This window comes from Aulonocara stuartgranti (genome assembly GCF_965226115.1).
Source record: "Aulonocara stuartgranti genome assembly, chromosome: 7".
NCBI classification, from domain to species: domain Eukaryota; kingdom Metazoa; phylum Chordata; class Actinopteri; order Cichliformes; family Cichlidae; genus Aulonocara; species Aulonocara stuartgranti.
In genome coordinates this window covers 17,394,840-17,408,418 of record NC_138945.1, presented here as the reverse complement: position 1 = coordinate 17,408,418, position 13,579 = coordinate 17,394,840, and the positions used below count along the sequence as shown (strand labels likewise).

General features: G+C 42.8%; 1 protein-coding gene across 10 annotated transcripts in view; it reads left to right on the top strand.

The window, feature by feature from the left end:
- dab2ipb (DAB2 interacting protein b) overlaps window positions 1-13,579 on the top strand; it is a 179,309-nt gene that overhangs the window by 72,352 nt on the left and 93,378 nt on the right. For all 10 annotated transcript variants that reach the window (XM_082542352.1, XM_082542351.1, XM_082542354.1 and 7 more), the window contains one exon: window positions 4,075-4,193. In XM_082542352.1, coding sequence (XP_082398478.1) covers window positions 4,075-4,193 — 119 coding nt within the window. The remainder of the gene's footprint in view (window positions 1-4,074; window positions 4,194-13,579) is intronic.

Sequence of the window (13,579 nt, the reverse complement as noted above, 5' to 3'; positions counted from 1 at the left end):
TGTAACGCTGATGAAGACCAACCGCAGCATTGTTGAACGAGAAGCGAATCAATGTAAAGATCTCAAACACCGTTAAGCTGAGCCTGCCGGGAGATTGTATTCTCATTAGCGAGTTGCTTTGGCGCGTGGCAGAGTGACGGCGTGATGTATGCCCTCTCATTAAGGTGTGAGGTTTTGTTTTTGTTTTGTTGGCGTCGCTCGCCATTTTCCCTTTGAGTACCTACAGCGAGATATAATGGGAATGGGTCAAGCGTCCAACGGCGATGTCAGCCATCTCTGCTTACTGTATGATAATTGGCGTCCTATAGTTTGCCAACATTTGTTCAGACAAACACCAGGATTATTAACCACGGGGAGGACCGAGCTTATTTGAGCATCTGTCGTTTCAAGTGCCGGCTGGACTCTCTCCCATCGGCTGTTCCTCTGCTTTAGCCCCCATCCGCCAGCAACCTTGTCACTCGTTTGGTATTCTTTTGCTTTCTCCCTCATTTAATTTCATTCTATTGCTTCTTCTATCAACTCGTGCTCTGCCACCTCCACATCGTGCTCCACTTTTTCCCCATTTATCCTGCTCCTGTAGCTCATCCCTTTTCTGCAGACACTTGCTGTCACTTTCTCAATTTTTTGACTGGTCCAACCTCTATTTCTGCTTCTTCATCTTCTCCTATTTCTTTGCTCTCTGGAGTTGCTGAAGGCAAATTCCGTGCTGAAATTTTTTCGTTGACCCCTTCATAAGCTAATGTTAATATAGGTATCAGTCATTCTTGAGAGGAAATAGTGTGAGGGGAGAATAGGTTATTCTCTTCTAATGACCTGTATCCTTTCTAATTGCTCTGCGACGGCTTTGACAGGTTAACTGCTATATGGAGCGGTGTCTTGTATTTCTTTTCTATGATTTTTTTTCTTTTTCTTTTTCCGTCTTCTCTTTTAATGTCACGTCAGTGTCTGCGTACACCGGGGAGGGTGAAATAGAGAAATTATAGCTTTGTACGTGTCTGTCTTTTTTTTTTTCTCTTCTGGATTCTATTTTTCTTTCTGCTCCATTCTTCCGAGGCCATCTATCAGGGCAAGGGGAGAAGTAAAAACAAAATGAGCAGCCACTAATCAATCCACCTCGCCTTCAGGGACGTGTTTCTATTCACTGACTTATTTCTGCAAATCGAAGGGAGGGGGGCATTTTAATTTGTTAGCTGTGAATATATCAACAGTAGCAAGCGCCTCACACACGTACACTCTAGGGCTTACGAGGAAGAAGCATGGTTTTGTGAATGGCGGTGTGTTGGAATGCAGAAAGGTGCGTCTTTGTTGTCAGAAGGTCAAAATCGTTTAGCTTTTCTTTGAGACTTCTCGTCATGTCGGTAACCGTGATGCTAAATGCATTCCAGCTGCACAGTGTCTGACTTGTCATTGTTTTCTATGGGCGCCTATGCTAATTTAACCACATGCCCACATAAAACCTCATGCACTCACATACACAGACAGGATGAATGAATTATGTATTTATACAACTAATAATATACAAGAGCGGGACTGAGAGCGAATTAGATCGAGAAAAAGGAGCCCTGTCAAAAGCATCAGGTGTCTCGCTCTCTAACAGCAGTGACTAAGCACCGTTCATTTAGCTAATAGCCCCTGAGCAGAGTTCATTGGTGGCAGGTAGCAATCGTCAGCCATTTGCTGCCCACCTCTTTGTTGGCTTATGCACATATGTTGCCAGGTATTGCTAATATAAGGCTTGCATACAAAAAATAAAATCAATCTGATTGTTGCTATTTAGTATTCAAAACCGATTAAAATGTCATTATAGCACAGTCAGAATAAATATTAAACAGTTGTTCTGAATTGTTTGAGCCCTCATCCTGGTGTTAATTTGAAAAAACAAAACAGAACTTCATAACCAACCCACAGTAATCTGTTTATTGTGGATCTCACAGCCTTTATAATTCTTTATATAGCAGTACCATATCTGTGCACATTACCTGTGTCTTGCTTTAAACCACATAAGACTTTATAACCACTTGAATAATCGCAAAGAGCTGGAAATTTTCATGTGCTGCCACAGATTTTTAGTCCAGTTCTTGTATAAATTGGCATCGCTTCTTCTTTGTCTTTCATTTGTTTCCTCAAATTTTTTAAGGACATGTTGCACACATATACTAAGACAGTTTTTAGCTGCTGTCACTGTTAGTAGCAAAGTAACAAAGAAGATACTTTGACTTTTTTAAGGCTTGTTAAGTAGTTTGACATTCTTCTGAAAGTAGTTAGGATCAAGAGTGGAGTAAAAATGAGTTTTTTTTTACTCATTTTCAGCAGCCAATTCCCAAAGAAAAACTTTGTAAGACCTTGAGAGAAGCTGAAGAATTATTGCTCAAGACCACTTTAAAAAAAATTGCAAAAAAGTCTGGTTACTTGGAAGCAAAATCCAAAGAAATGAGGGGTACATCGAGTCTTTTGCACAACACTGGACCTCCAGAGCCACATAGGGAATTTTGCTATTGTTTTCGTTTGCTATCAGGTTCTTTGAGGTGTTAAAATCGATTCTGTGCACTTTCATATTTACCTTTTTCCAAACGTCTTCCTCCAGTTGTTTCGCTACCATCTAGAAATTCAGATGCAGCTGAGAGTAGCTCCTCCATTTCCTTTGAGCATTGTGTTGTGGGATGGTAAGTGTGCACCAACAGCACACTCAAAAAGAACTGTTCTTCTGTGTGAATACTCAATACTCAATACATGGCTGTTTAAAGTACAAACTTTCCCCTCAGCATTCTGCTGACAGTACAGTAGCAGTAGTGCTGTCACCGTACTTCCCTGTCTAACTTCAGCCTTGAAAAAAACACGGCTATCCCACGCGACGCTGGATACCACACGCCGGCTAATGATACACAAACATTCTTATGACTGGCGTGAGCTTAAATATGTTGTCATTAGCAAGTCTTTGTTCGTAGGCCAGAGTGCCTCCTGGATGACAGGTGTTCTTCATCAGGATGCCGGGGCTCCTCTGTGATCAGCTGGCAGACTGTCTGGAAGTCACTCTAATTATCCCTATTCCGCTGTTGCCTGGGGCGACCTGTTCACACTGTAGGTGGTAATTATACAGGTGTGTTAATGGCGTGAATGGGAAGCAGGGAGGTCCTTTAGCCTCTAGCTTGTATAAGAATATGAAGATAAATCACTGTAGGTATTTGGTTTTTTGAACTACTTTGTTTCTTAAAGTTGCTCAGTGGATATTGAGCCTATTAAACAGCTGCCTGAACACCTGATCAGTTTAACCACTAACCAGTTTACTACTTTTTCCTACACACAGGCGTACTTTAAAATTCCCTCATCTTTGTGCTTTCACCCAAAGATGCCATACACCCTCTTAATTACGAGTCCTTTTTTGTTTTCTTGGTCTATAATAATGTTTCTTCGCAGTTAAGTCTTTAAAAACAAAAAGGTGATAAAACAATCAGGTTTTTTGTTTGTTTTTTTGGTCTCTCCAAACTTGCAACATCATACTGTTTATGCACCACGTCTCATTATTCCCTCGCTTTTAATGCCAGCCAACAGTTGCCATGGAGATGGTGAGGCGCTTGGGGGAGTGCGATTGCAGATGTTAGAAGAAGCAAACAACTCAGACAAAGAAGAATGAGAAAACCAATAAAAGGGTGCATCAATAGAAACACTGCAGGGGGGGGGGGCACGTCGCAAGATTTGTCACAAATACATAATTAGTGATGTGGGGAAAAACTATAATTTCTTCATGCATATGATCAGCCTTATTTTTGTGTGTGTGTGCCAATGTTCTTTTAGTCGAGCTTCTTTTTGTGACAATATGCTGGTAGTTTTATGTCTCTGTGTGCTGGGGAAATGCTTTGTGCGTCTAACCTTGTACGGACTTTTCTTTTCTAGCATGAGCCTTTTTTTCTAGCTTTGATATGATATCTGTACCCATTTATTACCCTTTAACTATCCAGAGCACTTGCTCTCTTCTTGAATTTAGGATGCGGTGCTTAAATCCTGGTATTAATATGTTGTGTCTTACTGCCAAGTTAAGCAGTGACGCTGTCTTATGACTGTCTTTCTCTGCATCAGGGCTTTCTAAGTCGACGGCTGAAGGGCTCCATTAAGCGCACCAAGAGTCAACCCAAACTTGACCGCAATTCCAGCTTCAGACACATCCTTCCTGGCTTCAGGAGCGTTGACAATGACAGGTAATTGTTTGGTTATCATTCCTGCACCCTCTGCTTCTTCGCATATCAGCTCTCGTGCCATCCTTTGGCCGACGGCAGGTTATTTAGGTCACTGTTGACATATTGAATTGCAATGTCGGTGTACTGACAAATAATAATAATTTTTAAAAAAAAGGGAATTCCACAATCAGTCTGTCGCTCCCTATATGTCGTGCTCTTTTTCTGTTTGTTCCCCCTTCCATTCTCATGTCATGTCATAGCGTGCAGTAATATGTTTGGCTCAGAGTAGAGCTGTGGATTTAAAGTTATGTCTGTAATTCATGTCAGAGCTTGTGCTGAAATAATATATATGTTTGTTTGGTTTTGCAGTAAGGCCTAGGCATGTGCAACATTGTTGTTGACAAAAAACCAAATGAGTGTGGCTGTGAGTACACTTAACAGTTTGAACAAGTGGCTTACTAAATAATTCACCATGTGTACAGTTGTTCTAAATGAGAAAATTGGCTGCAGTGACCAAAATCATTTTTTGTCACCAGGCTGTGTACTTTGATTTAGTTTTCAGACGTATTCTTTTGACTAAAATATCATTTTTGTATAAATTTAAACGTAATACTGTCAGTTTAGTCTAGTTTTCGTCAGCTAAACATCATAAGATTACAGTAGACTAAATAAAACATTGACTTACCCTACTTATTTTAGTTGACCAAGTCTGTTGTGTTGTAACCCATGAGAATTGCTACTCACGGTTTATAAAACTTTTTTTCCTTGACATCAAATGCAAAATGTATCTACTTTTCTCTTCCTCCAAAGTGTTGACATTTTGCCAGTTTTCAAGAGAAACAGTGGAATATGGGATATACTTGTACCATTTTTTTCAAAGAAAAAGTTTTACCATTTCCAGAGAGCAGATTAAATGTGTGCGTCTCTAATGCAAGAACATTACTTCCAAGCTCATCTTGACTTTAAAAAAAAAATAATTTCTGATTGGATCTCATCTCATTAGAACATTTTATCTTGTTTTTATTTTTTGATGAAAGTGTCAGTACATTTCATGATTGTATAGCAAATGCGTTGTCTTTTTGTCAAAAAGTAAAGAAAAAAAGGTTCTTGACAAAAACTATCAGGAAAATTTGTCAATGAAATTAATACAAATTAAGATGGCCTGTTTGCATGTTTGCATATGTACACTGTGATCAGATGGAGACAGTATGTGTTACTAGGGCTGGGCCATATTATACCGTTCACGGTAATACCGGTATAATGTTAGGCAACGATAGGAAAATGAAATATCGCGATAGAATGGGAGTAAAACGCGCATGCGCAGTGCCTTTGTTTTCATGCGCACATGGCCGATTGTTGAGTGAAACAGATGAACCAGAATTGATTTGTAAAAATGGTGCAACTTCAGTGATGTGGAACTGGTTTGGTGTTTGTCCGTCAGATACACGACAAAGCACATTTTTTTGCAGAACATGCAAGCAGCCGTCGTTATTGTCATATTTGTCGGACTAAGATGCTCTTAAATCTGGGAGTAATCTGGGTCCTAAACGCTGTATGCTTCAGGTCAAACAACACTGCATCATCACTGAGAGTTAAAACTGTCTAAATTCTTTCATCTTTAATAAAACGATCAGCATTGCTGCTTTACCAGGTGTAACTATAAAGTTTAACTTCCAGGCATCCATGAAAACAAAAGTTATTACATTTAACGGAGTTAGAAGTTAGCAGGAAGCTAGCGGAAGTTAGCTCGCTAGTTTCGCTAGTTACCTAAGCATGATATAGCATGTTCTGACTGAGAGATTTCTGAAAAAATTCAAACGTACAGCTCTGCTATCACTTCCAACATAAATGAAGACAGGAAACTAAACAGCAGTGACGTTTGTAGGGTTACTGAAGTTGGGCTAGCTGGTATATAATGATGTGCTACGTGATCGCTAGCGACACAGCTATGTTAGCATAACATAAACAGTGAAGCTGGAGGACGAACACTAACACTTTTCCACTTATAAAAGTTAACGTGAAGGTTCCTCATGGTTAGAGACAAATGCAATCACATGGCAGGATGCTGTAAACGGACCAAACTTCAGTCAGGAGAACAACTGAGATAATCCATCCACAATACAAGGTTAGTCATTAATATACTGCAGCAACATGGGAATAGAGCAGCTGCCAGAGAATTCAACATTAATGAATCAATGGTACAGAAGTGGAGGAAGCAAGAAGAATGAGTTTAATAAAGTTTGATTTATCTGACTGCTTTGTTTCACTTAATGTGCCTTATAATCCCGTGCACCTTATGGTCCGAAAAATACGCACTGCACACTGCAGTTTAATGTTGCAAAGCACCTCTTTTTAACTTCAGTGGATATTATACCCCCGGATAAGCTGGAGGAGGTGGCTGGGGAGAGGGAGGTCTGGGCCTCTTTGCTTAGGCTGCTGCCCCCGCGACCCGGCCTCGGATAAAGCGGATGAAGATGGATGGATGGATGGATGGATGGATATTATACATGGTTATGTTCAGGATATGTCAGCCCATTTCTACTGGAAATGCCTTTTGGTTAAACTTTCAGCAAGGAATTTGCATTTGCACTGTTAAATTTTTATAAAGCTTTAATGTACATAAAAACCAGCTTCTTGTTTAAGTGAAAATAAATGGAAGGTTGTCTTTTTGCGCTAGTAATGTTGTGGAGTTGTATTTTGTCTCGCATCAATTATATCGTCGGTTATATCGTTATCGCAAATTTTCAAATATATATCGTGCTAAATTTTTTTGGCCATATCGCCCTGCTCTATGTGTTACTGTACAACCCTGAGTCGAGTACTCTTGCTTGTCCGTCAGCCAGCCGCAGAGAAGAGTGAAGTTATAACATACAAAGAGTTGAAGTGAAACAGGGTGTCCACTGTAAGTACTGTCTGTGCTTTTTATGTCGTGGTTTTAGGTCTTTGAAGCTTTTGTTTGCGGTTCTACCATTCTCAGAGAACTGTGTTGTTGCTCGCTTCCGTACTCGAGTCAGCATTCTGAACACCCATACTTCATCCACTTCTAGCGACACACAGCCGGGGTGGTCCACAGGGAAACATGCACGCAGACACATCTGCAAGACCATAAACTACGCTTAAGGGGGGCTGACTTGCTTTTAAAACCAGCCTCATGTGGCCACTCGAGGAAGTGTCGGTTTTTTGACACTTCCAACACTCGGCAACCCCCGAGGCCCGAGGACCAATCTTGCGCTATTACTTTGGTATGAAAGTCAGATTAAAGAGACATCGACTGTCTCTGAGGAAACCCTTTCATGTTACCACAGAGAACACCACGAGTCACACAGTCACAACAACCTTAAATGTTAAAAGCTGTAATAAATAAAGAAAGTAACTCCCGAAACATCAGCTTCTGTTCTATGGGAAGCAGGGAAAGCTGTGATGAGAGGTAAAATAATTTCTTTCTCATCACATAAAAAGAAAAAAGAAAACAAAAATATTCAGGAATTAGAAAAAAACATCAAATCACTAGAAGAAGCCTACGCGTCCCACCAAGATCAGGAAACATTGAACAAAATACGCAAAACAAAACTAGAATTAAATGAGATAATTGATAAAAAAACAAAATTCTTAGTACAAAGACTACGCCTACAAAATTATGAACATGGCAATAAATCCGGTCAATTTCTAGCAAACCAGCTAAAAATAAATAAAGAAAAAACAACTATATGTGCTGTTCAAGATTCATCTGGGAACACATTATATGAACCGATACAAATAAACAACATTTTCAGGGATTTCTATAAAACGTTGTATTCACCACAAATAAACCCATCTAAAAAAGAAATTGATCAGTTTTTGGACAACATAACTCTTCCAAAATTATTGGACACTCAAGCAATGGCACTGGATTCACCACTGACACCAGGTGAACTCCAGGAAGCCCTGATAAGTATGCACAATAATAAGGCTCCAGGTCCAGATGGCTTTCCTGCAGAATTCTACAAAGAATTCTGGTCGATTCTAGCACCAGTTTTCTACAGAACGTTGTTGGAAATTAAAGAAAAGGGCAGACTTCCATCAAATATGAATTCTGCAAACATTAATCTCCTGCTAAAACCAGGCAAAGACCCTGTATATCCCTCAAGCTATCGTCCAATATCCCTTATAAATGTAGACCTTAAAATAATCTGCAAAGCTCTCTCAAAGAGACTGGAGAAAATAACCCCCCTCTTAATTCATCCTGACCAAACTGGTTTCATAAAAGGTAGGCGCTCATCAACAAATACACGTAGATTACTTAATTTGATAGACTACTCATATAGTAAAAACCTAGAAACTACAATATTCTCTTTAGACGCAGAAAAAGCATTTGACAGAGTTAACTGGAAATTTCTATTTGCAACTTTACACAAATTTGGTTTTGGATCCTCTTTCATAAACTGGTTAAAAATATTATATAATTCCCCAACAGCTTGTGTTAGAACAAATGACCAGACATCCTCCAGCTTCTGTCTCTTGAGGGGCACCAGGCAGGGATGCCCACTCTCCCCTTCACTATTTGCAATTTTTATTGAACCACTAGCAGCAGCAATTAGACAGAATTCAGTAATTAAGGGCATAAAATGCAAGAACGTGGAACATAAAATCAGCCTTTATGCGGATGATGTGTTACTCTTTCTCCAAAATTCACAAACCAATATCTCTGGGGTGATTGAATTGATAAACTCTTTTGCAAGAATATCAGATTACTCAATTAACTGGTCAAAATCTACAGTCCTACCGATTAATTGCTCCTTCCATAATTCCTCTTCTACACCACTGCAATCGGGAAATATAAAATATTTAGGTATTAATGTTTCTCCCAAGCTTGCAGATCTAACTAAATTAAACCATATCCCACTTTTAAAGAAGGTAGAAGATGATCTGGCTAGATGGAAATGTCTACCCATATCACTCATGGGAAGGGTTGCCGCTATAAAAATGATGGTCTTACCAAAAATAAATTATTTATTCTCAATGATCCCAACTAAACCGCCACAAGATTGGTTCAGATCTCTAGATTCATGTATGTCCAAATTCCTTTGGAAAAATAAACCCCCACGTATAAGCTTAAAAACACTACAAAAGACCAAGGATAAAGGAGGACTAGAACTGCCTAACTTTCAGCACTACTTCTTAGCCAACAGGCTTCAGTTTATCTCAGGATGGCTAAAACACACCCTCTTAGATGAACCTTGGCTAGATGTAGAACAAGCACTCTGCAATAATCTAGAGATCTCAGACCTACCATTTATCAGCTCAAACATCCAACGACATGAATGCTTTAAAAGCATCAACATCAGCTCTTCTCTGACAGCATGGTGGGAGTTTCTAAAATTGACGGCGTCTTCATTAATCCCATGCAAACGTACACCTATCTGGAACAACCCTGACATATTACAAAACAATAATATGATAAACTTTTCAGATTGGAGTGATAAAGGAATCAAATATTTAGAACATATACTAGAAGGAACAGAATTTATTTCATTTGACGGACTAGTTACACAATATGGGATCAACAAGAAAAGATTTTTAGAATATCAACAAATTAAATCCATAGTAAAAAAGAAATTTAAACCGGGTCAAGTTGAACTACAAACACCACCAAGTGTGGTTCAATTTCTTACTCTTAAACCCCCCAAATTACTATCCAAAATATACAGAATGCTTTCTAAAACAGATGAATCAATATCACTTCCTATTGCAAAATGGGAAGCGGATTTATCAGTTAACTTAGACCTAAACTTCTGGTCTCAGATTTGCTTAAAAACCTTTCATCTAATTAGAAATCCCAGTCTTCAATTAATTCAATACAAAATATTACATAGAGTGCACTATACAGGTCATCGGATGTTCAAGATGGGCTTTACGTCTACCAACAACTGCTCACACTGCCAAACCAATTCACCGGACAATTATATCCACGCTCTTTGGTTCTGTCCACCAGTTCAGAAGTTTTGGCGCGAGATATGTGAAGACTTATCGAAGTGTCTGAAATGTAACATTCCAACTTCCCCCTTAGTGTGTTTGTTGGGCAGCTTAGATAATGTCACTTCAGAAAAGAATATCGCCCATATGGTTTTCACTGCCCTATGCATAGCCAAGAAAACAGTCCTCATGAACTGGAAAAATAAAAATAATCTTAATTCTAACCAATATAGAAATTATCTATTAGATTACATTAGTCTTGATACAGCCTCTGCCACCACATCAGATCAATTGCTCTGGGCTCCTTTGATCAGCTCCATCACCTAGTGGGGGTGGGGGGTCATAGTTTGGTCCCGCCTTCACTGTTGTGATTGGTGTGGGGGTAGGGACAGGCTTAGGGCGTCGGGGGGTTCCCCGGAGGCATCTTCCTCGGGGGGCTCAACCCGGGGTAGCGGTCATGTCCGGTTAGGGGCTCTGTTGGCTCTCAGGTGACTGTTTCCTCGCGGCTGCGTGCAGCGGGGCTAGGGGAGGGTCTGTGCTGACGGACGTGGGTTACTGACCTGGTAGCCTGGCTGCCCCTGGGTGGGTCCGGGATGGGCGTGAGGTTCTGGGGGCGCTCCGTCTCTGGGCTGGGACCCGGACCGGGCCTCGGGGGCTTGGGTCCTGGTTGGTGTGTTGCCGGGGTTGTGGGCGGGTGGGTTCATGGGGGCCCAGCCCTGGAGCAGGGTGCCGCCGGTGCGTCGAGCCACCTGGGGGGCTCTTCAACTGGTGGGGAGATTGTCACATCTTGCAGGAGCTTTCCTCTCCTCAGGAGCTCCCTCTGCAGGAGGGGGAGATACAGGAGAGGTGGAGGAAGATCTCAGCCTGGGTGTTTATTGTCTTATGTAGTCTGGAAGATGAGTGGATGGTGGGGTGGGTGCAGTTTTCTCTGTGGTGGGGTTGGGTGGACTGTCCCGGGCTCTGTGGGGCCGGGCGGCGCTGCTGCACTGGGCCCGGTCTGGATGGGCCTGGGCCCCCTTTCCCTGGCGGGTCGCGGAGTATGGGGGTGCCTACTGGGGTCAGCGGGGGAGCTGGCCCCAGGGAGGGGTCACTTGCCCCTCCCTTCCTTCCCTCCCCATCTCCAGCTGCCTCCCTCTTCCCGCTCCACCACAACCACCCACACATGCAGGGCCTTGGAGTGGGGGTATGTCACCAGGGTGCAGAGGAGGCTACCCCCCCCCCCTGTCCCCTTCTGGCTGCCTCTGCCTCAATTTTATCCCACAACTTAGACATTCACATTACTCACACTCTCATTACACATACATATAGGATCTTGGGGGTGGGCACGATACACGGAGTCCAAAGTACCATCAGGGTGTATACCCCACCCCTGGCATCGTTGCCCACCTCTCAATTTTAAATACACGTAGACATTGAGGGCTAGCAGGAGGGACCATGCGCTTACCTGCTGCTCTCTGGCAGGTAGCTCCAAGCCCTCCTGGGTTTTAAATGCACCTTAGAACACACATGCATCAACATTACAATGAGCGGGTGGAGGGAGGTTTGGAGTCTTCTCTCACCCCCATTCTCTGCGACCTGCTGGAGCAGGGGGGCTAGGACTAGGAGGAGGAGTTGGCCGTCCGACTGCGGTCTGGAGTGTGGAGCCTTCCTGCTGCTGCGGAGTCGGGCGGTCTGCCTCCCCCCACCGCAGGGAAAAGGGAAACACCACCTGGGTCTGGGTGCAGTTCCCCCCTCCAGGGGCGGGGGCACCTAGACCCGGTTTGTAGAGTACGCTTGGGGAGTGTGATCGTGTGTACAACGTCTCTTTATGTCTGTCTCCACGTTGGTTGAGTGTGGAGTAAGTGCATATGAGAGCATGAGGGTGGGAATGGATGTTTGTATTTGTGTGTGCCTGTATGTCTGTGTCTATATGTCAGGTTGGGTGTCAGGCGCCACCTCTCTGGGGACATCTCAGGCCCTCCAAGGTTTGGAGGCCTATCTCCCCCTACCACCACTTCCCCTGCCAGTGGCGGACCCCCTCAGACATCGGTGCGTTGGTGGTTCTTTGTGTCCGGGGATGGGCGTCCAGGTACACACCGGCTCACTCCTTGGCGGCCGCTTATCGGGGCCTGGAGCCTGGGGCTCGCTCGGGCCACTTCGGAGGTGGGGTGCCCCCGGCCTCTCGGCCTGGGGCTCGGTCACTCAGGCGCAGCTGGCTGCCGGCGGAGCTCACGGGCGCGTCACTGCAACTCCCCCTGGCTTCTGCTCCGCGGCTGCTGAGTGAGCCCTCATCTGGGACTCTCCTCAGCTCTTTCCGGGACAGTGGCGCAGCTGCCCCTCTGTTGGTCTTCCTTGGTCTCTTGTGTTCTGGGGGCCTCTGGATGTCTGGAGTTTTGATCTCCTCCACACCTGCTTCACGCCCTGGAGGACGGGGCTGTGGCCCCCCCACACCCTCTAGCAGATTATTACATGAAGGAACCTTTTAAAAAACAAAAAACGAGCGCGTCCATGCTCACAGGTGTACACACGGGTGATCACACCCACAAACTACACCCTTTTTGGCTCCTACCTCAAAGCACACTGTGTTCTGTTGATCTTATGTGCTGCACAATAATGTTTAACATTTAGTATTTACTGTCATATTCCCATATATCATTGTGATGTTGTTTATTCTATTACTCTTGTTCTCTTCTGCTTGCTTTCTTTTTTCTTTCTCAGCAGGTGATCCAGGTGATTGATATATGCATTTTTTTTTCTCTGCCCGTTCTGTTGGTTTTTGTCTTTTGCCCTTCTCCCCCGTCCCTCTTCTCAGCTGTTTCTCTTTCCCTCTTTCTTTCTTCCCTTCTTTCCCCCAGTCAAGTCTGTCCCGTATTCAGTAAGTGAAAATAAAATAAACAATAAAAGGTGAATCAAATGGACCATTACGGCAAGGCTGGGATGGTCAGTTTGGTAAAGTAAATCCGTTGGGCATCTTTCTTTGCCTTTAGACAACAATTCTGATGGCAAAAGAGCCAAACGGGACAGGCCAAAAAAAATAAAAAATAAAAAAATAAAATAAACAAAGTAACAAGACGTGAGCGCGCGCTCGTACTTTAGCTAATCCAGGGGTCCCAAATGGGAGCCGCACTGCTGAAATACAGGGTCAAACGCTAGTCTTTCTGGATGCTGGCAGAATGATGGAAAAATATCACCCTTAAAGATCAGCTTTCAATAAACTATGCAAGTGATGATTAACACTGTCTGTAGGAGCAAAATTACACCTATTCCCTGAAACAAGTCACAAGGCTCGCAAGTAAACACCTTGATGACAAGCTCAGGCTATGTACTTTCTGCCTTATAACACACATCGCATTTGCTGTTGCTTTCTTTTTTCTTCTAAAAAATAGACATAGATAGTTACAGTCAGTACAAGTCTGCATTTGATAGCTTTATTTATAGAACTGATTAAAGTAGTTCCTTAAAAACAGTTTCAATGT